At 42.2% G+C, this 25000-nt stretch overlaps 3 protein-coding genes across 5 annotated transcripts in view; 2 read left to right on the forward strand and 1 right to left on the reverse strand.

Moving 5' to 3' along the window:
* LOC135096463 (E3 ubiquitin-protein ligase RNF123-like) overlaps positions 1–8395 on the forward strand; it is a 24210-nt gene extending 15815 nt beyond the window's left edge. Inside the window, 10 exon segments of the mRNA XM_063997965.1 lie at positions 78–240; positions 638–683; positions 685–830; positions 1346–1454; positions 1456–1488; positions 2459–2647; positions 3001–3160; positions 3835–4107; positions 4519–4699; positions 5391–8395. Of these exon segments, the coding sequence (XP_063854035.1) occupies positions 78–240; positions 638–683; positions 685–830; positions 1346–1454; positions 1456–1488; positions 2459–2647; positions 3001–3160; positions 3835–4107; positions 4519–4699; positions 5391–5532 (1442 nt within the window). The 3' untranslated portion in view covers positions 5533–8395.
* Positions 8396–9692: 1297 nt separating this feature from the next.
* Positions 9693–21231, reverse strand: LOC135096574 (uncharacterized). 2 transcript variants are annotated; one of them, XM_063998162.1, is made up of 6 exons: positions 20875–21231; positions 18636–18861; positions 16489–17711; positions 13971–14110; positions 12947–13193; positions 9693–11586 (listed from the first exon to the last, which is right to left on the reverse strand). In XM_063998162.1, exons 2-6 carry the CDS (start codon positions 18706–18708, stop codon positions 10624–10626), a joined length of 2646 nt encoding a protein of 881 aa, XP_063854232.1. In that variant the 5' UTR covers positions 18709–18861; positions 20875–21231; the 3' UTR covers positions 9693–10623. The 2 variants fall into 2 exon arrangements, with proteins under 2 accessions (XP_063854232.1, XP_063854231.1); XM_063998161.1 differs by lacking the exon at positions 20875–21231 and adding an exon at positions 19894–20449.
* A 132-nt stretch (positions 21232–21363) lies between these two features.
* LOC135096575 (dnaJ homolog subfamily C member 7-like) overlaps positions 21364–25000 on the forward strand; it is a 36604-nt gene continuing 32967 nt past the window's right edge. For both annotated transcript variants that reach the window (XM_063998165.1, XM_063998166.1), the window contains exons 1-2: positions 21364–21462; positions 23101–23276. In XM_063998165.1, the coding sequence (XP_063854235.1) occupies positions 21379–21462; positions 23101–23276 (260 nt within the window). In that variant the 5' untranslated portion in view covers positions 21364–21378. The remainder of the gene's footprint in view (positions 21463–23100; positions 23277–25000) is intronic.

Here is a 25000-nt window from a genome sequence, read left to right on the forward strand (position 1 = left end):
ACACACACACACACACACACACACACACACACACACACACACACACACACAGACACTAACTACCTCTCTCTTTCCAGGCACAAAGACCTTATTAACAGACGTTGGAGAATTCTTAGCCCTCCATTTCTGTGACTCAAGAATTGTTTACGCCGACAGCAAAGACTCCCTCATTCAGGCTCTGGCAGGGTTTGTGTGCCACCCCCCGACCCTGGCAGCACTGGAGGCCATGCCGGAGGAAAGGTGAGTGTGGGAGAGTGCCTGAGAGAGTGTGAGAGGAGCTGGGGGTGCCTGGGGGTGTGTGAGAGGGGCTGGGAGTGTGTGAGAGGGCTGTGAGAGTGTGAGAGGCTGTTTTTGTAAGACATTTCATCACACAGCCCCTCTCTCTCTCTCTCTCTATCTCTCTCTCTCTCTCTCTCTCTCTCTCTCTCTCTCTCTGTCTCTCTCTCTCACTCTCTCTCTCTCTCTCTCTCCTCTCTCTCTCTCTCTCTCTCTCTCTCTCTCTCTCTCTCTCTCTCTCTCTCTCTCTCTGCCTTTCCCAACCATAGATAAAAAAAAATATAATAATAATAAAAAAAGAAGAGAAATTTTATCACACATCATCACTCACTCTCTCTCTCACTCTCTCACTCTCTCACAGCCGCAGACAGATGGTGCGCAACCTTCTCCAGCCCTACGAGAACCGGGGCGTGGGCACAAAATAACTGGATTCTGGTGCGGTTTTGGAAGGGCTGCGGGTTTGGGTTCAGGTACACCAAGAGCCCACACCTAACCAACAAATTTGGACCCAAGCCGCCCAACTCTGATAACTCCAACTTCACGCAGGCTAGCAGGTGTGTGTGTGTGTGTGTGTGTGTGTGTGTGTGTGTGTGTGTGTGTGTGTGTGTGTGTGTGTGTGTGTGTGTGTGTGTACTTTTTTTTGTGTGTGTGTTTTTTTGTGTGTTTGTATTTGGAAATGAATGTTTGTGTAATAATGTTTTTTTTCTTTCTTTTTTTCTTTTGTATATCTATATTTCTGTGTTTTTTATTTATTTATTTATTTATCTATCTATTTATTCATTCTCTTCCTTCTTTTCTCCTCTTCCTCCTTCCCATCATCTCTCACTTCCTTCAATATTTCATCTTTTCCTCCTCTCCCTTCCTTCCTTCCTTCCTTCTTTCCTTCCTTCCTTCCTTCCTTCCTTCCTTCCTTCCTCCCTTCCTTCCTTCCTTCCTTCCTTATTTTTTCTATATTCACATACCAACTTACATTATCTACCATCCCTCTCCTCCTCCTCCTCCTCCTCCTCCTCCTCCTCCTCCTCCTCCTCCTCCTCCTCCTCCTCCTCCTCCTCCTCCTCCTCCCCAGCCCCCTGTCCCCTCCTCCCACTTTTCAGCGGTATGTGGTTGAAGTCCTGGAGAGCTCAACAGACATATCCACCCCATTCCTCAATTCTCTACTCATTCAACTCAACTGGGGCCTTCTCGGAGTTCATCGGAATGCTGCAGGAGGTGAGAGGGAGTGGGAGGGTGTGAGGGTGTGTGGGTGTGTGGGTGTGTTGGAGAGAGAAGAGCAGGAGGAAAATTTGGCTTTGTGTGTCTGTGAGAGGAAGGAAGAGTGTGTGTGACAGTGTGAGTGGATGTGTTTGTGTCTTCGAGAGAGAAAGATTGTGTGCGAGTGAGTGTGTTTGTGTGTGTGTGTGTAAGAGAGAGAGAGTTTGTGTGTTAGAGATGAAGGGATTGTATGGGTATGGAAACAGAGGGGAGGTAAACTAAGAGCAAACCTAAAAGCCTAACCTAACCTAAACCAGGACAAAACAAAACAAGACACACACACTTACATCTAGAAAAAACACAGCAAACATAAGCTATCCTACCCAAAACTAACATAACCTAATCTAAAACATCAAATTATCCACAATAAACTTAACTACAACAGATAAACAAAACCTAACCTAACCTAACCTAACCTAACTACAACAGATAAACAAAACCTAACCTAACCTAACCTAACTACAACAGATAAACAAAACCTAACCTAACCTAACCTAACCTAACATAACATAACCTAATCTAAAACATCAAATTATCCACAATAAACTTAACTACAACAGATAAACAAAACCTAACCTAATTTAACTTAACCTAACCTAACTTAACCTAACCTAACTTAACCTAACCTAACCTAACCTAACCTAACCTAACCCAACCTAACATAGCCTAACCTAATCCAGACACCCCCAAACAGATCCAAAACGCGTCCAACCGTCCAGAGAGAGTGTTTATCGACTCTCGGCAGCAACAGACTGCAACTAACTAACAGATAAACAAAACAAAACCTAACCTAACCTAACCTAACCTAACCCAACCCAACCCAATCTAACCTAACCTAACCTAACCTAACCCAACCCAATCTAACCTAACCTAACCTAACCTAACCTAACCTAACATAGCCTAATCTAATCCAGAAACCCCCAAACAGATCCAAAACGCGTCCAACCGTCCAGAGAGAGTGTTTATCGACTCTCGGCAGCTGCGGATCTGTGCCACTTGTTTTGACCTGGCCCTGGCACTGCTGAGGGTGCTGGAGATGATTGTCAACACAGCCCCACAACTCTTTACTGACTTTTCCAGACCTAATGCTGAGTTATTGATGTCTAGATTGTGTCAGGTAAGTGTGTGTGTGTGTGTGTGTGTGTTTGGATGTGTTTTGTAGTGTGTATTGATGTGTGTGTGTGTGTGTGTGTGTGGGTGTTTTAAGTGTTTTTAGGTGTGTGTGGATGTGTTTTGGTGTGTTTGTGAGTGTGTGTGGATGTGTTTTATGGTGTGTTTTGGGTGTTTTATAGAGAAAGCCCTTAAATCTTTTCCTCCCACTATGAAAAACAAAAAAAAAAGAAAAAGAATAAGAAAAAACAATAAGAAACCAATTTTATCTCTCTCCTACACACACACACACACACACACACACACACACACACACACACACACACACACACACACACACACACACACACACACACACAGCTCCTCTGCCAGGTCCTGAATCGAGTGAGTGGTTGGTCAGGCTGTTTTGGTCACGTCGTCAGCCTGGAGATCCCCGGCCTTGAGACCATCCATCACTACCCCATACTAACAGCCGTTACTGGTATCCTGGTGACACTCATCCGCCACGACTTGGTGCAGGGTGAGTTGGGCGACTGGATGATGGGGTGAGGGGTGTGGGGGTGTGTAACTGTCTTGGGAAACAGTTGGGTGATGGATGTAGGTCCTGGGATGGTTTGAAGGAGGAGGAAGAGGAGGAGATAGTGAAATAGAAACAGGAAGAGAATAAGTGGCAGTGTTTGGGAGGGTGTGGCAGTGTTTGGGAAGGTGTGGCAGTGTCTGGGAGGCTGTGGCAGTGTCTGGGAAGGTGTGGCAGTGTTTGGGAAGGTGTGGCAGTGTCTGGGAGGGTGTGGCAGTGTCTGGGAAGCTGTGGCAGTGTTTGGGAGGCTGTGACAGTCTTTGGGAGGCTGTGGCAGTGTTTGGGAGGATGTGGCAGTGTTTGGGAGGATGTGGCAGTGTTTGGGAGGCTGTGGCAGTGTTTGGGAGGCTGTGGCAGTGTTTGGGAGGCTGTGGCAGTGTTTGGGAGGCTGTGGCAGTGTTTGGGAGGCTGTGGCAGTGTTTGGTAGGATGTGGCAGTGTTTGGGAGGCTGTGGCAGTGTTTGGGAGGCTGTGACAGTCTTTGGGAGGCTGTGGCAGTGTTTGGGAGGCTGTGGCAGTGTTTGGGAGGCTGTGACAGTGTTTGGGAGGCTGTGGCAGTGTTATGGAGGGTCTTCTACTACCATACACAGTTCCTAACCACACTGCTTCTTCCCACAGCCTCCAGCAAGGGACAAGTGGCCACCAGAACCCTACTTAATGAGCCAAGTTTCCAGCTAAGCTCAATATACCAACTCCTCGGCGACTCTGAGAATGGAGCAGCGAGTGGTGATGGTGGTGGTGCTGGGTGGAGCTCCCAGACCACCATGGCCACCTCCCCCACCTCCTCGCCCTCCCGCGCCATCACTGCTGCCAATAGTAGTAGTAGTAGTAATAGTGGTGGTGGTGGTGGTGGTAATGCAACGGCTGTGAATAAGTTTTCGTTGAAGAAATGTAAGTGTTTAGTTTGTTTATTTGTTTTTTTTTCTCTCTCTCTCTCTAATGTATATAAACAGTAATTTAAAACCAAGAAAGAGAAAATGCAGTTAGATTTTCAAGTTAGAATTCTCTCTCTTTCTCTCTCTCTCTCTCTCTCCAACCACACTTCACCTCACATAACTTAACACAATTTCTTCTTTTCTTTGTTTTTCTTTTTGTTGCCTAAGCCAGTGACCATATAGCCATATAAACTGACAACCTAACCTGACCTAACCTAACCTAACCCAACCCAGTGCAGCCTAACCTAACCTAACCTAACCTAACCCAACCCAATGCAACTTAACCTAACCAAACCAAACCTCACCTAACCTAACCAGCCCAGACTCAACCAAACTCAACCAAACTCAACCCAATCTCATCCGACAGACCCAGAACACATCAACAGCTGCGAGATCACCCAGGTGGAGCGTGTGGTAAGCCATCTGGAGGCCTGTGTCAAGCTGAAGGGTGAGAAGAGTCCGGGAGAAGATGAAGACTCTCTGTGCACAATTTGCTATGCCTATCCTGCCTCAGCTGCCTTCAAGCCCTGCTCCCACTCCTCCTGCAGGTTGGTGGTGGTGGTGGTGGTGGTGGTGGTGGTGGTAGTAGTAGTAGTAGTAGTAGTAGTAGTAGTAGTAGTAGTAGTAGTAGTAGTAGTAGTAGTAGTTTGTCTGGCAATCCCACACAGAGCAGCACAGACAAGGCAACACACACACACACACACACACACACACACACACACACACACACACACACACACACACACACACACACACACACACACACTGTTAGCCCCATCCGTCACTGGTAGAAAGGGACAGTAGTAGTAGTAGTAGTAGTAGTAGTAGTAGTAGTAGTAGTAGTAGTAGTGGTGGTGTCATTAAGTGTGTGGCAGTTATGAGGCAGGTGAGCACACAGGGACTTGGCAACACTGCTGACTGATGCTTTCACTCAGTCAGTCTCTCAGTCACTCAGTCACTCAGTCAGCCACAGGTCAGTACATTCCCTCCCATCTTTTGAAATGTTTGCCTCACTCACTCATCACTTCCACCCCAGCCATTATTTAACTAAGGCACCAGAATATTGTTCTTAGATAAGCCTGTACCTTTTATATCACTCAGAGTTTCGGTAGAGAGATAATGTTTAGTTGCACATATCAAGATTCACACAGCACAATGACACACTGAAAATCTTAAACACCTCTTTATACACTCCCTCCCTACCATACACTCTCTCTCTCTCTCTCTTTCTCTCCCCAGGGCTTGTGTCACCCAGCACCTCATGAACAAAACCGACTGCTTCTTCTGCAAAGCCACTATACAGGAAGTTGTTGACGAGACATCAGGCATAGTGGTATACCAAGCCACTTCTCTCAACAAGGACAGCCCCCTTAAGACCTAGAGCCACCCCAAGCCACTCCAAGCCACCCCTGCCAGCCCCACTCAAGCCTCATAACCCACCCTCCTCAAGATCTGTTCCTCATCCAAGCCGGTGTGAAGGGAGGTGGTTGTGAAGCCAGTTTAAGCCATGTTTGGTAAGGAAACTGGCTTAGAACCACACCTAATCCAGCCAGTCTCAAATGCAAGCCCTTTCAAAGCCAGTCTAAGCCATGTTTGGTAAGGAGACTGGCTTAAAACCTTACCTAATCCAGCCAGTCTGACCCTAACTAAGCCAGTTTCAAATGGAAGCCCTTTCAAAGCCAGTCAGTCCTTTCCCACAATAAGCCAGTTTTTAGCAAGGAAATAATTTTGAAACTATATCTAATCCAGCCAACCCAATACCCCTGTAAGCCACTCTAACCGTGTGTCCCTCTAAGCCACACTAAGCCAGTTTTATGGCAAGTACACCCACTGGAAACAATCCCCTACCCAACACTAAGCCAGTCTAACCCAGGGAAACCCATCTTGCAGCCACACCTAATCCAGCCAGTCCTTTCCTGTACTAAGCCAGGTCAAGCCAGCCCCATAAAGTGAAGGCCCTTTGAAGCCAACCTAGTGTGAAGTGAAGGCTGTCATAGAAACCTTATCCAGCCCTTCTAAGCCACACTAAGCCAGTCTGAACCAGCCAGCCATATACCCTAAGCCAGTTAAGGCCACACTAACCCAGTTGAGACAAGAAACCCCATTTTTTGAGGTGACTTAACCACATCAAGTCCTTTACCAAGCCAGTCTAAGCCAGAGTAGGGAAGGAACAGCCATGTGGAAGCCTAAGCCAGCCCTGTGAAGGCCTAAGCCAGCCAGCCTTAAGCCAGTGTAAGCCCCTAAGCCATTACCTTAAGCCTGTGTCTGTCTTGACCTAACCTAACCTGTTCCGAGAGAGAGAGAGAGAGAGAGAGAGAGAGAGAGAGAGAGAGAGGAGGAAGATAAAATTAAATGATAAATATAAGTCCTAAGCTGAGAGAGAGAGAGAGAGAGAGAGAGAGAGAGAGAGAGAGAGAGAGAATTTTCGTCTTTATATACAAAAACTTTCTATACTTCGTTTTTTATTTAAGTAGAAAATGTTTTTGGAAAGTTTTGGAAAATCTGGAAAAAAAAGTTTCGATAAATTAGTAACTGATGAAAATAATAATAATAATAATAATAATAATAATAATAATAATAACAACAACAATAATGTTTGGAAAGGAAGAAGTGAAATGAAAGGTGTTTGTCATGAAAAATTATGAAAATGTAGAAAAGTAGTGTGTTTGTTTGTGTGTGTGTTCAAGTTCTCCAGGGTGAATGATACACCGCAGCTTGTCACAAAGATGAAAAAAAATAAATAAATAAATAATAATAATAATAATAACAGTTGCCAAAAATGAGAAAATTAAGATGCAGAAACTTGAAAAAAGAAGAAAAATAAAGATAAATTAAGATGTGAAAAAAAAGAGGAAAAATCATTGAGGAAGAAAGAAGAAAGATGAACTAGGAGAAAAGAAGGAAAAAAGTAAACAAAGATGAACTAAGAAAAAAAAATGGAAAAAAAAAATAGATAAGTGGAAAAAAATAAGTTAAGAATTCAAAATCACAAAAGTTACAAATATTAAACCAAAAGATAAATCCAAACAAATAAACAAACCACAAAAACATGACATTTAAAAAAATAAAAAGTGGAAAAATAAAAAAAAATAAATAAATCACAAAATCCTGGACATTGCAAACACCGAACCAGAAAGAACCAAACAGAAATAAATAACTAGAAAAATGTTTGAGAGAATGTAGTTAATTTAAAAACATACTCGAACGACATTGCGCTGCCTCAAAATATGAAAAAAAAAAGTTAAAAAATCATTTAAAAAAATTTCAGATTGATGAACATTGCAAACTCTAAACCAGAAATGGAACCAAACAAATAAACCCATAAAAACATGACGGCCCTTTCAGAAAAAAATAATAAATAAATAAATAAAAGGGTTAAAAATATAAATAAATAAAAATCACAACAATTACGAACAATTAACACACAAATCAACCTAAACATAAAATAAAAAAATAAATAGAAATAAAAAAATATATATACCAAACACTGCAAAGACTGAACCAGGCTGGGCTCGACAAACAAGACACTGCCGCAGTCATTTGAACACTCCCCAGCACTCACAGCACTGGATAGGTAACACTCGCTTTACGCTTAGACATGTATAGGCCGCTGAGAGAGAGAGAGAGAGAGAGCATATTTTTCCTGCCTTCCCAATACTCTTGTCTCACTTCATCTTATTCCTCTGCATGTGAAGCTCTCGTTTCTCTTTACGTATAAGTGCATGGAAGGGAAGCTTTGAAAGAAAATGTGATGTTTCATGCTGGTGAGAAACACGTGCGATTCCAGTTAAAATGAGTGTAGGAGAAAGAAAACGGATTGTATTTGTTTCCTGCTTGTGAAAAATACGCGGAAATTTTGGTGTAGATGAAAGAGAATATGTAGTATTTTTTTTTTTTTTTTTTTCATTTATTTATTTATTTATTTTTTTTTTTTTCACAGGAATGCATCAAAAACCAGCTTAGTCTAGAAGTATTTTATAGTTATTTGTTTATGTACGAAGAATTGGAATACCTAGCGTGGAAGGAAGCAAATTTACCATCATTCTTGTTATTTATTTATTTTTTATTTATTTATTTATTTTATTTATTTTTTTTAAATCCTGCATAGAAGAGAGAAAGTTTGTTATTATTCTGTCTTATGAAAATTCAGACATGAGAGAAAGATGATGAAAATAACTGAGATAAGAATCAGAAAGAAAGAAAAATGAAAGAAAATGAAAATAAGATCAGAAAAAAAATGAAAAGTGAGAAAAGGTCAGAAAAAAATGGAAGGAATTAAAAAATGAAAACCAATTGAGAAAAGATCGAAAAAAAATAATAAAAAAAATAATCAGAAAGAAAGAAATGAAAGAAAATAAAGAAAAAAAACAAACCCACATTTATTATTACTTTTATATGAGAGAAAAATCTAACAATTAAACAAAGAATAAAAACAATACAATTCTTTTTCGCCAAATCCAACATAGAGAAAGAAAACGGGTTAACACCATCCTTGTAACGCAATATTGAAGAGGCTTGTGGTTCAGCCCAGCGTGTGAGAGAAGTGCTCTCAGCCAACACGCAGGGGGAAAAATCACTCCAGCTTTACATAATAATAGATGCATGAAAATTTCCTCACTATACCTTTGTGTATTAGTGCTGGCAACTCAACCGAAGGAAGAAAGGAAGGATATGTTTATGCTGGGAGACTGGAAAGAGCCGTGTGTTTGCATTGATGGCAGGTTATATGAAAGTAAGTGGAAAAAAAGGGAAAAAATATCTTGTTTGTAGGAAAAAGCTGGTATTTTCGGTTTATATGATATTAGCAACCCACCACAAAGGAAGAAAATGTTTATGTTGAGAAGCTGCAAAGAGTTGGCAAGTTATATCGAAGGGAAAAACAAGGGAAAAAAATATCTTGTATGTACAGAAAAGCTGATATTTGCAGTATACACATGAGGTGAGGGTGAACAGGGCACGCACACACCACTTCAAAATTTGCCAGGAAATGCATCCAAACTTTGTAAAACTTGAAGCAATTGGATCGTAGCAAGATTTCAAGTCCTCTTCAACAAACAGTCTGGATTTTTCTGGTTTTTATGCTCTCTCTCTCTCTCTCTCTCTCTCTCTCTCTCTCTCTCTCTCTCTCTCTCTCTCACATTGGTTCCTTCCTTCTTTCTATCCTTCCTCCTCCAATATGTGTGTGTGTGTGTGTGTGTGTGCGTGTGCGTAATACGGCCTTATCATCACTGCTCTGCGTATACGTGTGTGTGTGTGTGTGTGTGTGTGTGTACCCGCCCATGTACGCGAGATTCACAGACACACTAGACGAAACAGCTGTGTGCGTGAATATTTGAGCTTCACATGTGCGCATTTTAGATCCCATGTGCATTTTTTAGTGTGCGCACATGACTCTGGCTTACGTTCATAGTCTTGCGAGCTGTGTGTGTACGTTTGTGTGTGTATGGAATAACATGTTTTGAAGCTGTTATTATTATTATTATTATTATTATTATTATTATTATTATTATTATTATTATTATTATTATTGTTTTGTGTTTGTGTGTGTGTGTTTAGTTGTCTACATATGTACGTAATTTGCTCTTCCTGGTAATTTTGTGTACATATTATTATTATTATTATTATTATTATTATTACTATAGTTGTGTGTGTACATAATACTCATGAGAGAAAACGAAGAAAGTGAGAAAAGACTGAAAAAAAAAGAAATTAAAGAAAATAAAAACTGCAGAAGGGGAAGAAGAGAATAATTAATATGATTGAAGAAGAAAGTAAACAGGAGACAAAAAGTTGGCCAAGATTGTGAAGACAAGTGAAAAGAAAACTGAAAATTTGAGATTAAGAAACTCATGTTTTAGTGGAGAGAGAGAGAGAGAGAGAGAGAGAGAGAGAGAGAGAGAGAGAGAGAGAGAGAGAGAGAATCACAGTCAGATATACACTTATAGAGAAACACTGAGAGAGAGAGAGAGAGAGAGAGAGAGAGAGAGAGAGAGAGAGAGAGAGAGAGAGAGAGAGAGAGAGATCGCAACTTAACACAACAGAATGAATGTGATTATTATTATTATTATTATTATTATTATTATTATTATTATTGTCTTTTTAATTTCCTCAGTTTGTTCCCCGAGTGCTTATGTAATGAATAATATGAATAATAATAAGGATTGTAAATAAAACTGTAACATTTTTTGTGTGTGTTTTTATTATAAATGTGTACATGTGTTTGTGTGTGTGTGTGTGTTTTAATCTATATATTATACAGATATTTTATTTCCATATAGTTTGTCTCATTATTATTATTATTATTATTATTATTATTATTATTATTATTATCATTATGCAAACACTTGTATCTGAAAATATAATTGAAGTTATTAATTACACACACACACACACACATATACACATGCATTCTTTGTACTTTAATCTCTCTCTCTCTCTCTCTCTCTCTCTCTCTCTCTCTCTCTCTCTCTCTCTAATTAGTAACATTATCCAACATAAACTCCAAAATATTGAGAGAATCCATACATTGCTTTTCTGTCTCTTGCTCTCTCTCTCTCTCCCTCACTCTCTCATTCTCACTCTTCCTTGCCTCCTCTTCCTCCTCCCCCATCACCACCTCCTCCTCCTCCTCCTCCTCCTCCTCTTCCTCCTCCTCAACCTCCATCACCTCCAACACACATGGATCTGTTTCATAAGTCATCACTCCTCCACCCTCCACCGCCTCCATCTTTCCGCCGAGAAGCTCAGGGGGGAGTGGATGCATTCTGTCATCCACTTGTCCATCCACCCCATCTGTCTTGTCCAGTAGAAGCTCATGGTTGACCAAGAAATCCGCCGAGAAGGCATCAGCGTCGGAAATCTCTGTCACGTTTTCCGTTTGGCCGTTTTCCTGCTTTCTACCGTCTGTTTGAGTCTGTCCATGCGTGTGTGCGTCCGTGTGTCCGTTCCCCAGCCCCTGTATGTCCGTCAGTTTGACAATTTCCGGCGACACGACCAAAACAGAGAAGTTGTCTTGGGGGACATCATTCATCACCACAACAGACTGATCCTGACAAACCTTGCCACCCAAATCACTTGCCACACTTGAACCATCCATGCGATCGACACGCAAATCCGGCTGACCATCCATGAGACCCTCCTGCCGTTTGCATCCGAATCCCGTCACAATCGGCGGAACGCAAGTGGAATTTTTCGCACTAAACGTGGAGGCAGCCGTGGATGAGCCAGAGGCATTGGTGGAGTGGTCTATGCCATGCTTCTTGGCAAGGTGGCTACGCAGTTTGTCGAGTCGTGTTGTCTGGAAGGAGCACTGGAGTTTGGAGACGCTGGAGCACTGCAGGAGGTTGGCTGAGGGTGCGTGCAGTTTCATGTGTCTTCTCATATTCTTGGCGTGGGAGAAGGAGTGGCCGCAGACCTCACACTGGTGCACCCGTAACTGTTGGGGTGACTTGGGGTGTGTTAGGGTCCAACGAGGTGAAGAAAGTGTGTGTGTGTGTGTGTTGGTGTCTGTTAGAGTGCGACAGGGTGAAGAAAGGGTGACATGAAGAGTGTGTTTGGGTCTGTTAGGGTAAGACAGGGTGAAGAAAGGATGTGTCAGGGGAAAAATGCCATTAGATAGGGTGTGTTGGTGAGTTTTACGATCAAATAGAGAGAAGAAAGGGTGTGCCGAGAAAAACTGGGTGTGTTAGGGTGAGGATAGGGTGTGTTACTATGAAAATGGGGAATTTAAATGTCTGTAAGGATGAGATGAGGTGAAGAAAGAGCACATTAGGGTGAAATAGGTTGTATTTAGTGTGTGTTAGGGTGAAGACTGAGTGTTTTACTGTTTGTTAGGGTGAGCAGGGTGTGTTGGTGCATATTAGGGTGAGACAGGGTGTGGTAGGGTGAAGATGACATTGTTAGTGTGTGTGTCGGGGTGAGACAGGGTGTGTTTGTGTCTGCTAGGGTGTGCTGGTATGAATGAGGTGTGATGGCATGTTTTAGGGTGAGATAGGGTGAAGATAAGTGTGCTACGGTCTGCTGGGGCAAGATAGTGAAGAAAGGATGTGTTAGGGTGAAGACTGGTTGTGTTAGGGGTGAGACTGGCTGTGTTAAGGTGAAGATTGGCTGTGTTAGGATGTGTCATGTTGAGGGAAGTGTGTGGAAGGTGAAAATAGCATGCATTAATGTGTGTTAGGGTGTACCAGTGTGCTAGCGTGAGGCTGGGTGAGCTAGGGTGAGATAGAGTAAAGAAAGGCTGTGTTTGGGTGTGTATAGTGACGGGAGAGAGAGAGAGAGAGAGAGAGAGAGAGAGAGAGAGAGAGAGAGAGAGAGAGAGAGAGAGAGAGAGAGAAGGGAAGAGGAGAAATAGGAAAGAAAAGAAAGATGAGAAAAAGAGAAAAAATGAGCAGGAAAAGGAGAAAACAAAAGAAGAGAGGAACAAAATGAGAATTAGGAAAGAAAAGGAAGAAGGAGAAAAGGAAAGAAACAGGAGATAGGAGGGGAAGATATTTAAGAGTGTACGGGGAAGAGAGAAAGGAAAAGTTTAATGGGATGAAGATAGTGTGTGTGAGGGGGAGGTGGGACATGTTAGGGTGAAGATATAGTGTTAGTAGGTGTTTAGGGTGAAAATACATGTATAAGTGTGTCTATTAGGGTGAAGAATGGATAAATATAGAGAGAACGAAACAGATAAACAGATAAATATAAATAAGAGGTAATAACAGCAATAATTTTCACATCTATACCTTTATCACACACACACACACACACACACACACACACACACACACACACACACACACACACACACAAACCTTGGAGTGCGTCGCGTAATGATCGTTTAAGTGCGTTTTCCTGGAGGAGGAGAAGGAGCAGCCAGGGTGAGGACAAGAGAACGTGGACCCAGAGTGGTGCAGGAGGTGAGCCTTGAAAGTCGTTACGTACTTAGAAGAGAAGCCGCAAACATCACACAGGAGACGACTCGTGGCGCTGTGTGTGTAGGAGTGGGCCTGTAGAGCGTGCCGCCACTTAAACCCGCGCCCACAGTCCCTGCACACAAACCTGGGGGGGTGGAATGGGTGACTTTGGGTGTGAGGCTGTGACGGGTGAATACAAGAGCAATGTGTGTGAAATTGAACATAGAGAAGAGGAATGAAATGAAGGAGAGTGAAAGGAGAAGTTTATAAAAGGAGGAAAAGAGAGAGGTTTTTGTAAAGAGGAAGAATGAAATAGAGAAGGAAGAAAGAAAAGAGAGATTTTGTAAAGGGAGGAAAAATGAGATCGAGAGAGAGGAGAGGAATAAAGGGAGGAAGAATGAGATCGAGAGAAAGACGAGGAGTAAAGGAAAGAAGAATAAGATGGAGTGAGAAAAGAGAAAAGAGAAAGGAGATATGTAAAGCGAAGAATGAGAAGAAGAAGAACAGGAAAGACAAGAAGAAATAAAAAAACATCCAAATGAAGAACAAAAGGAAGAGGAGGAAACAGTACATGAAGAAGAGGAAGAAGAAGAAGAAGAAGAAGAAGAAGAAGAAGAAGAAGAAGAAGAAGAAGAAGAAGAAGAAGAAGAAGAAGAAGAAGAAGAAGAAGAAGAAGAAGAAGAAGAAGAAGAAAAGAAAAATAAAAGCATATAAATTAAAAACAAGAGGAAGAGGATAAGTACATGAACAACAACAACAACAACAACAACACAGGAAAGAACAAGAAAGAAAAAAACAAACAAACAAACAAACAAGAAAAAACAACAACAAACACTGAAACACAAACACACTCAACGATTATTAACACACACACGCACACACACACACACACGCACACACACGCACACACACACAGACGCACGGTTTGTTGGTGGAGTGCTTAGGGGTGTGCATGGTGAGGGCGGCACGGGTTCTGAAGCGCAGGTCACAGTACACACAGAAGAAGGGCAACTCATGATCGTGCTGGGCAAAATGCAGCCGCTGTCCCTCCTCCTCCCGCACCTGAGGGTAGACCAAGTGGAGCAGGTAGTGGAGGTGGTGGCACAGGAGGTGGAGGAAAAATGAGATGAGTTTTTCAGCAGACAGAGGAGGTGGAGTGAAAGGATGAGGGACTTTTGAGTGGGAGAAGATGGAAGAGGGAGTGAGTGAAGGAGGTGGAGGAGAGAGAGATGAGGGAGTTTTGAGTGGAAAATGGAGGTGGAGGAGAAGGTAGAGGAGGTGAAAAAGGTGATGGAGCAAAGGTGGAAGAGGAGGAGGAGAAATCATAAGGAATTTTTTTTTATTTTTACCCTTTTTTGTTATTTTTTACTTATTTTATTTATTTATCTTTTTATTTGTGGAAAAACTGGATAAGTGGACACATGAATACATAAGAGGAAAGAAGGAAAGAGAAGTGTACTGGCAACTCCCTCTACAACACAGGCGGAGACCAAGTGGTGGAGTTTACATAGCAAGGTGGAGAGGAAGAGGAGGAGGCACAAGACACCACTTCAATGAACTTGTGGACGAAGGTGATGCAGCAACAACAATGGGCAGTGGTGCACCTCAAAACCTTACCTGACCAATGAAACACCCAGAGCAGTGACACCCACCAGCAGCAGCAAGCCAGGACAAGCAGGGTAATGACAAATGAAGATAAGGAGATGGGATATTTTAGTACAGCCATGAATAGAGATGAATTCAATGCACCACACCCTGACACACACTGAATTTACCGTGACACAATATAACTGCATAACAGGAAAGATATAGGTCTATTAGAATCAGTACAGAGGAGAATGACTGAAAGGATACAGGGGATGAGGAGTATTCCTTACGAGGCGAGATTGAAGCTGTTAAATTTACATTCTTTAGAGACGTAGGTTAAGAGGGGACCTGATAGAAGTCTTTAAGTGGTATAAGGGTTATAACAAGGGAGATGTAAGCAAAATTCTTAGGATCAGCAACCAGGGTAGAACAAGAAATAACGGGTTCAAGCTTGAAAAATTTAGGTTCAGGAAGGAGATAGGAAAAAACTGGTTCTCAAATAGAGTGGTAGATGAGTGGAACGGACTCAGTAGTCATGCTGTTAGTGCCAGGACACTAGAGAGCTTTAAGAGAAGATTAGACAGGTTTATGGATGGGGATAACAGATGGAAATAGGTAGGTGTGTTTCATACAGGGACTGCCACGTGTAAGCCTGGTCGCTTCCTGCAGCTTCCCTTATTTCTTGTTCTTATGTTCTTAACTACAGAAGTATTCATGCTTGAAAGGATCTAAAAAAACTGAAGATCTGGACATGATGGAAATACTGCTGAAATGCTGAAAGTAGAAGATAAAACACCGTCAATGTCACCACAACTGACATGACACGGGAGGAAGAAACCATGACAGAGAATGGAAACTTTCAATACTTAAACTGCCTAAGAAAGGAGCCTTGTCTCAGTGTGGGGGTTACTGAGCCACACCACTCACAAACCTGTGTGTGGGGTTACTCAGTCTGATCACAGCGAGAGGAACAGAGGCGGCAGCTGGTGATGTATTGAGAGACGAACAAGCAGGAGTTAGGAGAGGCAGAGGAAGCTGTGACCAGACTGAGGTGATGCCACACACTTCACAACAGAGAAACTAATTTAGAAAACCACTTCTCCCAGCACTTATACATCATGGAAAGGCTTCTGACAGTCTACAGAAAGAAGCTTTGTGGAGAACTTTACACCATTATGGATTACCTGAAAAATATATCATTATAAAATGTATCCATTATAACAGCAGATGTAAAGTTAATGAAGGAGATCTTTCAGGAAAATTTGCTGTAAAGAGTGGAGTGCTCCAGGGAAATGTGCTGTCACCATTTCTTTTTGCCACTGCTGTGGATTACAAGTTAGAGTGAACTGTGAAAAATAAAAAGAATGAAATTAACTGGCCTGAAGAGAATAAACTTGTGGTCTTGAATATACAAATGATGCAGTTCTGCTATCTCACACACAAGGAAGTCTGCAAACCTCACTGAACAGATGACACTCAGTACTGAAATGAGTATGTAAAAGAGCTGGTCTTGCCATTAATAAAAGGAAAACAAATTATGCACAGTGAACTACACCTGTTCAGAGACTAACCATTCATGCAGAGGAAAATAAAATGTGTCAAGACTTCAGATATCTGGGAACCATATTAGGTAAAAATGGGTCTCTACAGAAAAGTTCGGAACCAGACTTCAAGGTGGTACCAAACAATAGGTAGACTTTAATCTCTCTCTCTCTCTCTCTCTCTCTCTCTCTCTCTCTCTCTCTCTCTCACACTACCCCTTCTCACCCTTTCTCTCTCCTTCACAAACCCCTTCTCTCTCTTTTCTATCTCTCCCACTTCCCACATCCTCCCAGCCCCCCACAGCACCTCACCTGCACAAAACAGAGGGGACACTGCTGCGAGAAATGCTGTGAATGCTGTACGTGCTTCACCAGGTCCCCACAGCGCTGAAAACTCATGCCGCAGACTTCACATAGCAGCCCTTTGCCGACCATCCTGCCCTTCTGCCTCTTCTGCTGCGCCTCCTGCTGTTTCTCCTCCCCTGCTGTGCCCTCTGCTGTTATGACAAGGCCAAGAATCTCTGCTGTCTCTGCATCCTGCTGTGTCTGGGTTGCTGTCTGCGCTGTGTCGTTCCAGGGAGACTGTGCGGTGTGGATCTCCCGCTCGACGCCCCCACACAGCAGAGACAGTTCCAGTATGGTGTGTGTGTCCATGTGAGTGTCCGGGTTGTCACACAAAACGTTGATGCATGGAGTCTCGTTGGCCACTTTGTCAGTGACAGTCGTTCCTGAAGTGATGGTTTTTTCATTGCATATTTTCACATCCAGGTTGGTGACTTTCTCGCACGCCTTGTCGTTGAAGTTGCTGGTTCTCTCACAAGCTTTACTTTCAAAATTGTTGGTTCTCTCACAAGCTTTACTTTCAAAATTGTTGGTTCTCTCACAAGCTTTACTTTCAAAATTGTTGGTTCTCTCACAAGCTTTACTCTCAAAATTGTTGGTCCTGTCACAAGCTTTACTCCCCACATTACTATTGCCAACATTCTCACAAGCTTTACCTTCACAAACTCCCTCACAAATTTTACCCTCAAAATTTCTGGTTCTTTCATAAGGTTTACTTTCAAAATGACCACTTCCCTCACACACAGCACCCACCACACCACCACTAATCACCTTCCCACAAACATTCACCTCCTGACCACCCTTCCCTTCTCCCCTCTTCACCTCCTGGCCACCTACACCCTCACACCCATCACCCTGCCAGCCACTGCCCTCGCAAGCACTCGGACGTAAATTTTTTGCATTTTTCCCCCCTGGCATGGTCGTTCCTGCGTTTTCCAGCACCGGTTTGCGTGTGTGCTTGCGTCTAGGAATGGTGTGGGTCCTGCCAGCCCCCTCAGCTCCCCCAGAGGCCTGTAAACTGGAGTATATGTGGTGAGAGAGGCCAAGGAGCTGTGCGTGGTGAAGGAGGGAGGAGAGGAGTGCTGCGGGGACGTCCACACTTTCACCATACAGTAATGCAATGAGCACTTCCATTACGTTGTTGTTGTTGTTGTTGTTGTTGTTGTTGGTAGTGGTGGTGGTGGCGGTGTCATCTGAAATATATATAAATACCTGTTAGGAGTTTAATTTTTTTCTTTTTTTTACTTCTATTATTTGTGTGCTTTCTTTATTGGTTCGTTTTTCTGTTTCTTTTTTTTTCTTTTTGTGTTTGGGTGTTTGTTTATGTGTGATTGTACCTCACTAACAATATAACAATGACAACACCACTGGTTATAACAGCAGCAGCAGCAGTAGTAGTAGTAGCAGTAGTAGTAGTAGTAGTAGTAGTAGTAGTAGTAGTAGTAGTAGTAGTAGTAGTAGTAGTAGTAGTAGTAGTAGCAGCAGTAGTAGTCATAGTCAGGTGCAATAACAAAAAAACGATCACAATAACCAATAAAGGAATAGCAATAACCTTATCAGCAATACCCAATAATCAATAACTGGCAACAATTCATCCCCCAATAACCAATAAATTTATAAATCCGGAATTCCAACACCAGTGATAACAAAACTGATATTTCAAATAAAGAATCAATAAATCCAAATCTTTATTTTTATCTTTGACTTAGAAAACTTAGAAAAATCTTAGAAAAAATAAAATCCAATGTTTATGTTGTGTGCAGACTGATGAAAAGTGCTGCTTCAAGTAAAATAACAACATTTCATTTTGAAACTTTAAAACTTCAACAAGCTCATGTTCCAAACACTTCAATTATCAATTATCACAAGTTTCGAACCAAAAGTATCCGGAATACTAACAAACTGACGAAAACTGAGGAACTGAAGAAAATTATTTTTGGATAACCAGTAACCTGATATTGTTATTGCAATAAATTATTGCAATAATGCCCATCTATGGCTGTAGTAGTAGTAGTAGTAGTAGTAGTAGTAGTAGTAGTAGTAGTAGAATTATTATTATCATTGGCAGTAGTAGTAGTAGTAGTAGTAGTAATAAAAATAACTTGGTAAGCACTCACCAGCAGCAGCAGCAGCAGCAGCAGCAGGAGCAGCAGCCATGGTGTTGCCTACAGTTATGACCAGGGGCCGCATCACAGACCAGTCCTTGTGAGCCGCCAGCCTCCCCTGCAGCACGGCGGCGATGACAGTCGAGTGTGCTGCCAGAACACAGCTGTGGGCTGTGGTGTGCTGCCCATTCCCGCCCACCACCACCACGTCACACAGCTCCCCCCGCCCCCGCAGCCACTGGCAGGGTGAACAGTTTGGTTAGGTTAGGTTGAGTTTGGTTAGAATGAAACTGATATAAGTGAAGAATTGGTGACTGGAGATTAATGGTTAGGTTAGGTTTGGTTTGGGCTGGTTTGGTTAGGTTAGGTTAGGTTTGGTTTGTTTAGATTTAGTTAGGTTTGGTTTGGTTAGGTTTGGTTTGGTTTGGTTAGGTTAGATTTGGTTAGGTTTGGTTAGGTTTGGTTTGGTTTGGTTTGGTTAGGTTAGGTTTGTTTAGATTTAGTTAGGTTTGGTTTGGTTAGGTATGGTTAGGTTTGGTTAGGTTAGGTTTGGTTAGGTTTGGTTTGTTTAGATTTAGTTAGGTTTGGTTTGGTTAGGTTTGGTTTGGTTTGGTTAGGTTAGGTTAGGTTAGGTTTGGTTTGGTTAGGTTAGGTTTGGTTTGGTTTGATTAGGTTAGATTTGGTTAGGTTAGGTTTGATTAGGTTAGGTTAGGTTAGGTTTGGTTTGGTTAGGTTAGGTTAGGTTTGTTTAGATTTAGTTAGGTTTGGTTTGGTTTGGTTTGGTTAGGTTAGGTTTGTTTAGATTTAGTTAGGTTTGGTTTGGTTAGGTTAGGTTTGGTTAGGTTTAGTTAGATTTGGTTAGGTTAGGTTAGGTTAGGTTAGGTTAGGTTTGTGCTGGTTAGGTTAGCTTTCCTCCAAATAATAAGTTAGGTTAACCACAAATATATAATATCAATAGAACTGGTAAGCTCCTGAACTCCCTGCCTGCTGCTGTATTTCCCCCTGCCTGTGAATTCAACTCTTTCAGGAGGGAGACCAAGACGCAAATTTTGGATAATCCTTTTGAATGCACTGGAGACTGGCACCTCTAAGGGCTTTTATTTATTCATTTATTTTTTACCATGAACATAAATCCACTCACTCTCTCTTTGTCCAGTCCTCACACAGACACACACACACACACACACACGGAGCATTCATAAACAAGACACCTTTAAAACGCGGGAGATTACGACCTTCTCTCATTCACTCTCTCTCTCTCTCTCTCTACCTGAAGGCTTTTAGATACGTGGACATCACACTGAAGGGCGACCATGGCTGTGGCGGTGGCGGTGGTGGTGGAAGCGGGGTGATGTATGAATGGATGGTCTGGGGGGAGGGATGGAAGTAGATATGACAGAGATGTATAGGCGGAAGCAATAGACAGACTGGTGAAAATGAGTTGTCTATAGATAGATGGATGGATGGACGTGATAGATTGATAGGTGTGTGTGTGTGTGTGTGTGTGGAGGGAGAGAAAGAGAAGGGGGAAGGTGTCTTTGGAGGTGCAGTGAGAGTGGAGGGCAGCGTGGAGATGGAATGACTGGAAGGCAAAGTGAAGGCCAGACAATGTGGCAGCAGCAGGTGGTAGGAATGCACAGATGTGTAGGTGTTTGTTTGTTTACATCGGTTACTTCGTGGGTCTCTCTCTCTCTCTCTCTCTCTCTCTCTCTGGCCTGTGTATTTGCTGTCTCGCAACTTGGTAAAATAATGGTAGAGTGTTTGGGAGTGTTGAAGTGTATTATAGAAAGCGGAAGAGAACGTGATAGTGTGGGAAGGATTTTGGTGGGAATGTCTGAGTGATTACGAAATAAATTGAATATATATATATATATATATATATATATATATATATATATATATATATATATATATATATATATATATATATATATATATATATATATATATATATATATATATATATATATATATAGTGCTGGTAGCCTGTCCCGTCCGCTGTGGCAGTATCCTCGCAAATCATTTTTTTTTTTTTTTTTTTTTTTTGCAGATGATATCATGGTCATGAGTGAATCGGCAGATGAGCTTCAAAGTTTGTTTGGTGTTGTAGATGTGTATGGAAGGAACTCTGATGTGACACGTAGCAGTGTCACACCAGTGTCCCTCCTCTATTTCAACCAGATGGCACCACTGCTATCACATCTATTTCTAAAGCTGAACTCTTCGCTTAAACCTTTGCTAAAAACTCTACCTTGGACGATTCAGGGCTTGTTCCTCCCTCTCCTCCACCCTCTGACTACTTCATGCCACGTATTAAAATTCTTCGCAATGATGTTTTCCATGCCCTCGCTGGCCTAAACCCTCGGAAGGCTTATGGACCTGATGGGGTCCCTCCTATTGTTCTCCGAAACTGTGCCTCCGTGCTTGCACCTTGCCTAGTCTAACTCTTTCAGCTCTGTCTGTCAACATCTACCTTTCCTTCTTGCTGGAAGTTTGCCTACATTAGGGTTGCCATACGTCCGGATTTTCCCGGACATATCCGGAAATCAGATAACGAAATCTGCGTCCGGGGGGATTTTTGAAAATCCCTCAAATGTCCGGAATTTCACGTTCCATCATTACTAACTGGTAAAAAATTACATTTATTAAATTTCCTTGGGTTGAAATGATGAGAGAGAGAGAGAGGGGGGGGGGTTCACCGAGTGGCAGCTGCTTTGGTTTGGTTTGGGTGAAGACTGACGTGTATGGGTCCTGTATGAAGTCGGTGGTCGCTGCCTTCCCAACGCCGCCTCACTTGACGTCACGCTCGCGCCCCAGTCTTTCACCAGTTCTGATAGAGGTCAGTTTGGATTACTGTTTGCGGCCTTGTGACCTCGTCATTACAACTATTACTTGTTCTTGTCAAGATGCCCAAACGAAAGTGTAAATTCACTGCAGAGATGCAGAAGAAACTCCCGTGCTTCAAAAAATTAATTTACATGTTTTCCAGTATCATAGGACCATAATCAGGTGTTAGTGAAGGTGTCCAGAATTTTGATAGTTCATATATGGCAACCCTAGCCTACATTCAGCCTGTTCCTAATAAGGGTGACCGTTCTAATCCCTCAAAATACCGTCCTATTGCTTTAATTTCCTGCCTATCTAAAGTTTTTTAATCTATCCTCAACAGGAAGATTGTTAAACATCTATCACTTCATAACCTTCTATCTGATCGCCAGTATGGGTTCCGTCAAGGCCGCTCTACTGGTGATCTTCTGGCTTTCCTTACTGAGTCTTGGTCATCCTCTTTTAGAGATTTTGGTGAAACTTTTGCTGTTGCCTTGGACATATCAAAAGCTTTTGATAGAGTCTGGCACAAAGCTTTGATTTCCAAACTACCCTCCTACGGTTTCTATCCTTCTCTCTGTAACTTCATCTCAAGTTTCCTTTCTGACCGTTCTATTGCTGCTGTGGTAGACGGTCACTGTTCTTCTCCTAAATCTATTAACAGTGGTGTTCCTCAGGGTTCTGTCCTGTCACCCACTCTCTTCTTATTATTCATTAATGATCTTCTAAACCAAACTTCTTGTCCTATCCACTCCTACGCTAATGATACCACCCTGCACTTTTCCACGTCTTTTCATAGACGTCCAACCCTTCAGGAGGTAAACATATCACGCAGGGAAGCCACAGAACGCTTGGCTTCTGATCTTTCTAAAATTTCTGATTGGGGCAGAGCAAACTTGGTATTGTTCAATGCCTCAAAAACTCAATTCCTCCATCTATCAACTGGACACAACCTTCCAGACAACTATCCCCTCTTCTTCAGTGACACTCAACTGTCCCCCTCTTCTACACTGAACATCCTCGGTCTGTCCTTTACTTATAATCTGAACTGGAAACTTCACATCTCATCTCTAGCTAAAACAGCTTCTATGAAGTTAGGTGTTCTGAGACGTCTCCGCCAGTTTTTCTCACCCTCCCCCCTAGCTGCTAACTCTGTACAACTCTGTACACTGCTTTGACCTTTTTATGGGACGGGCATTTCAGTGGGCTTTTTTTTTAATATTTTTGTTGTCCTTGGCCAGTGTCCTTCCTACAAAAAAAAAGTTTTACTAGTGATATTTGGGAACGTCAGCATTATTTTGACCCAGAATGTCTTAACTAGGCTACGGCATATTACTACATGTTTCTTCTTTAAATGTAACAAACACTAAACAAGAATAACCAATTTGTCTGTCTGTCTCTCTCGATCAGAAAAAAAGAAAAAAAAAGTCAGCCCTATACGATTAGTTACATTTAGTTATTCGGTTTGGGGCATCAAGAACGCGCCTCCCCTTGTAAGAACTGAAGAAGACTCTTCTTGCTTCTGGTGACAAAGTTATTTTCATATTTTAAGTTATAATGATGCACAGCATAACTGTTGTAAAACGAAATGAATGTTTGATTTTATTTGATTTACTTCCCTAACATCCTCGTTCCTTTTGCCTTTGCTCAGAGACCGAGATCGAATCGGAGCCAGACCGAGACCCAGACACCAAGACCCAGACCGAGACCCAGCGGCAGCAGCAGCAAGATGGCGGAGCAACAACAAATGGAGGTGGAAAAGGACTTCCTCTACAATTCCGAGGATGACGACGTGATGATCATCGAGGAGAACCCAAAGGGTGCCGAGTAAGTACAACAAATGCCTCCTTCATCTCCTGACGCTATGTTCACCCATGATCTGAGACTGGAAAGTCATGAAATTAGGCGAAATGTGAGGGTGTATGACCACCTCCTGGAAGCTTCTGTGGGCAGGTGGCCTGATGTAAGACGTTTTTTTGCGGTTTTTCTCTTAATTCTTATGTATATTTTTGTGAGTTTATGGTCCTGGCAGTAGTTTGTGTTGTGTTGCGTCCCTCCAGTGTGGGTGCAGATGGGTGTGAGTGCTGGAAATTGGAGTTTTCGATTTAAATATTGAACTGGTGGGCGCAGGATGACCTGAGACGTAGCAACAATTTTGTTTTGTTTTGTTTTTGTTTTGTTTTGCGGGTATTTTGTATTCGTGTGTGTGTTTTTTAATTTTTATTTTATTTTTTTTATTTTTGAGGTGTTTTTGTGGATTGTGAGGTTAGGTTAGGTTATTGCGTAATATTGTGTCCTGTAGTGTGTAGGGGTTGTGAGGTGGCCCCTGCTTTAAAACTCTCTCTCTCTCTCTCTCTCTCTCTCTCTCTCTCTCTCTCTCTCTCTCTCTCTCTCTCTCTCTCTCTCTCTCTCTCTCTCAGTTCCAAGTGATATTGATAACGTCAAATGTATTTTTAATTTATACTTTAGGTTTCTCTAATTTATATCTCAAAAGTTCGTTGCGAGCTTGGAGAGAGAGAGAGAGAGAGAGAGAGAGAGAGAGAGAGAGAGAGAGAGAGATGATGTAAGAATATTTATCTTTATCTTATCTGTGTGTGTGTGTGTGTGTGTGTGTGTGTTCCACCATCACACACACACACACACACACACTTACCCCTTTCAATGATAAAAATAATCTATGAATCTACACACACACACACACACACACACACACACACACACACACACACACACACACACACACAACCTTATCTGCCCGAGGTGAAAAAAAATGCAAGAAGAAAATAAAAAGTAAAAAAAAAAACATGAATATTGTATTCTTAATATTGTATACAGCAACATAAATGGTTTACTTATTTATTTATCTATTTATTTATTTATTTATTTATTTGGTAATGTGAATGATGTGGTTTCTGTGTTCACTGTAAATATGGTTCTATTTTCTCTCATTCCTCTCCTTCCTCTCTTCTTTCTTTGCCTAAATTCTTCTCATTTCTTTGTTTCCCCCATTCTTTTTCCTTCCTCCTTACTGCTGTTTAGTTTGCTTTGCTTCCTCCTCCTCTTGTTCTTCTTTTTGTTCTTGTTCTCCCTCTTCCTCCTCTTTTCCCATTCTTTTTCCTTCCTCCTTACTGCTGTTTTGTTTGCTTTGCCTCCTCCTCCTCTTATTCTTCTTTTTGTTCTTGTTCTCCCTCTTCCTCCTCTTCCTCCTCCACGTCTGTTGTTCTCTCTCCTCACGCATCACATCTCCTCTGTCGCCTATTTCCCTGCATATCATCGGTATTCATCCTGTCCCTCATTGGCTCAGTGATTGGTCGACTATTGTGTGTCTGTTGCATGGTCACTCTTGCTTCCCGAACCCCCTAAGGCAGTGACAGGCAGCTAATCTGTGACCGCTGCTTTATTTATTCTTTTTAGTTAGTTTGAAGTGTTTGTAGCCGCGTAGATGTTGTTTTAGTTTATTATTTTTTTTGCGGGCTTGTGGGTGTTGTTAATTAATGGTTGGAGCAGCTGGGCACTAGCTTGCTTTCACTGCAGATTGTAAAAGTGTGTGT

Source organism: Scylla paramamosain, unplaced genomic scaffold, assembly GCF_035594125.1.
Source record: "Scylla paramamosain isolate STU-SP2022 unplaced genomic scaffold, ASM3559412v1 Contig4, whole genome shotgun sequence".
NCBI classification, from domain to species: Eukaryota; Metazoa; Arthropoda; class Malacostraca; order Decapoda; family Portunidae; genus Scylla; species Scylla paramamosain.

Bases quoted from the DNA above. Each gene is read 5' to 3' on its own strand.
- LOC135096574 (XM_063998161.1), bottom strand. From the start codon at position 19,938: ATGGTCGCCCTTCAGTGTGATGTCCACGTATCTAAAAGCCTTCAG. The intron at 17,712-18,635 runs GTGAGTGCTTAC...TATATATTTCAG, and splicing joins TGCTGCTGCTGCTGCTGCTG to ATGACACCGCCACCACCACC. The intron at 13,194-13,970 runs GTGCGTCTGTGT...CCACCCCCCCAG, and splicing joins AAGCACTCCACCAACAAACC to GTTTGTGTGCAGGGACTGTG.